Source organism: Penaeus monodon, chromosome 28, assembly GCF_015228065.2.
Source record: "Penaeus monodon isolate SGIC_2016 chromosome 28, NSTDA_Pmon_1, whole genome shotgun sequence".
Taxonomy (NCBI): Eukaryota; Metazoa; Arthropoda; class Malacostraca; order Decapoda; family Penaeidae; genus Penaeus; species Penaeus monodon.
The window spans coordinates 35,669,863-35,671,354 of NC_051413.1; the positions used below are offsets into that span (position 1 = coordinate 35,669,863).

Sequence of the window (1,492 nt, forward strand, 5' to 3'; positions counted from 1 at the left end):
TTCACCGCCTCCCCAGCTATAATGTGGTTGTGGATAAACAGTCCATACCACCTTTTCGAGGAGACACCTGCAGTGCAACCTCTCCGCCGCAACCAGGAGGTGAAGGCCTGATAAGGCATACTGAAAAAGTGGCGAAACCAGCAACTGACGCAGCATTCATCTCGGCCGCGCGGGCATCTTACAAGGGCCCTGCAGACCTCATAATAACTCCTCGATGTTCGATGGTATTCGTGAGTGGGCCAACTTCAAGGCACTGTTAAGGAGGAAATTTCGCGGCACCTGCTCCTCTACAGACATTTTTACGATCCTGAACGAGTGCAGAATGACAACCTAACAGGGACCACAAGACTCCTTCCAGCAGCGTGGTGCAAAGACGGAGCCACTTGCTGCTCGCCATCCTTCTCGGCCCCTTCGTGGTGTAGCTCCTGTCGAAGAACAGCCCGTTGTCGTCCGCGTCGTTTGGCCTGTTTTCGTTGTAGGACACCAGGTGAAGGATTGCCCCTTTCTGGCACCCTCTGACGGAAGCGCCCCTATCGCCGGAAGGACTCGCAGATGGGGCCAACCCTTGCAGCAATATGCAAGGTCCAGTGACACAGGAGCCATCGCCCGCCACTCCCTCAACCCTCACCTGCAGCCCACGCTTAGGCCGGCCGATGGTGAGAATGATGATTTCAGGCAGTATGTTTAACGCCTTCATTGACAAGGGCTCGGAGGCAACTCTTCTGAAACATAGCTCCCTTACGTTTGTTGTCCCTTCGCGAATTTCTGAACATAGGAGACGACTTCAAAGTGCCTCAGAAACCCCTGTTGCTATAACATGTGAGCGTGACGTTATATTGCAAGTTATTGACAAAAATATAGTTACTCACTGAGTCTGCATTGTTGATGGGGTTGATTTCCCTGGGGATATCTTGACTGGCATTGACCTCATGTAGAGTCTCGACTTTTGCCTTAGTTATGATTCACGAACTAATAACTCTTTTTCTCCGCCTTAGAAGGAAGGTATCTTCAGTAAGATACGTAAATAGAGATTCATTGGAGCTCACAGCAGTCGTGATGAATAGAAAAGAGAATTTATTAGTACCAGTGCTACGTGCAAGAACTGCAATAAGACGTTCTGTGAATTGCCCAACAGAAAGTGGAAGGTTTGTACCTATATGTGTTCCAGACCTGCTCATTGGAAAACAGTTACTTGTTGAGGATATTCTGTCATTTTACCATGTGAAATTATTCAACTCTCTACTAAAGAAGCCATGGTATGGGTTGTTAATCCAACACCAAACTCTGTTAAGCTAAAAAATGGAATGTACTTGATAGAACTTCATGAAGTTGAGGAAATGGGCAAAACAACTGAAGCATCTGATAATGTTGCTTCCATTGCAGACACTTCTATTACAGCTGTGCTCTCAGTTGCCCTGGAAACGCAGATTTCTCTTGAAAACAACAATATTGTGTGTGTGTTTATGTAACGACTTTCTCTAGACCTTGCTCG

General features: G+C 47.3%; 1 protein-coding gene across 1 annotated transcript in view; it reads left to right on the forward strand.

Annotated features, from left to right (window-relative positions):
• Positions 1-1,253: 1,253 nt before the first annotated feature.
• LOC119591194 overlaps positions 1,254-1,492 on the forward strand; it is a 2,976-nt gene continuing 2,737 nt past the window's right edge. The window contains exon 1 of the mRNA XM_037939905.1: positions 1,254-1,451. Coding sequence (XP_037795833.1) covers positions 1,254-1,451 — 198 coding nt within the window. The remainder of the gene's footprint in view (positions 1,452-1,492) is intronic.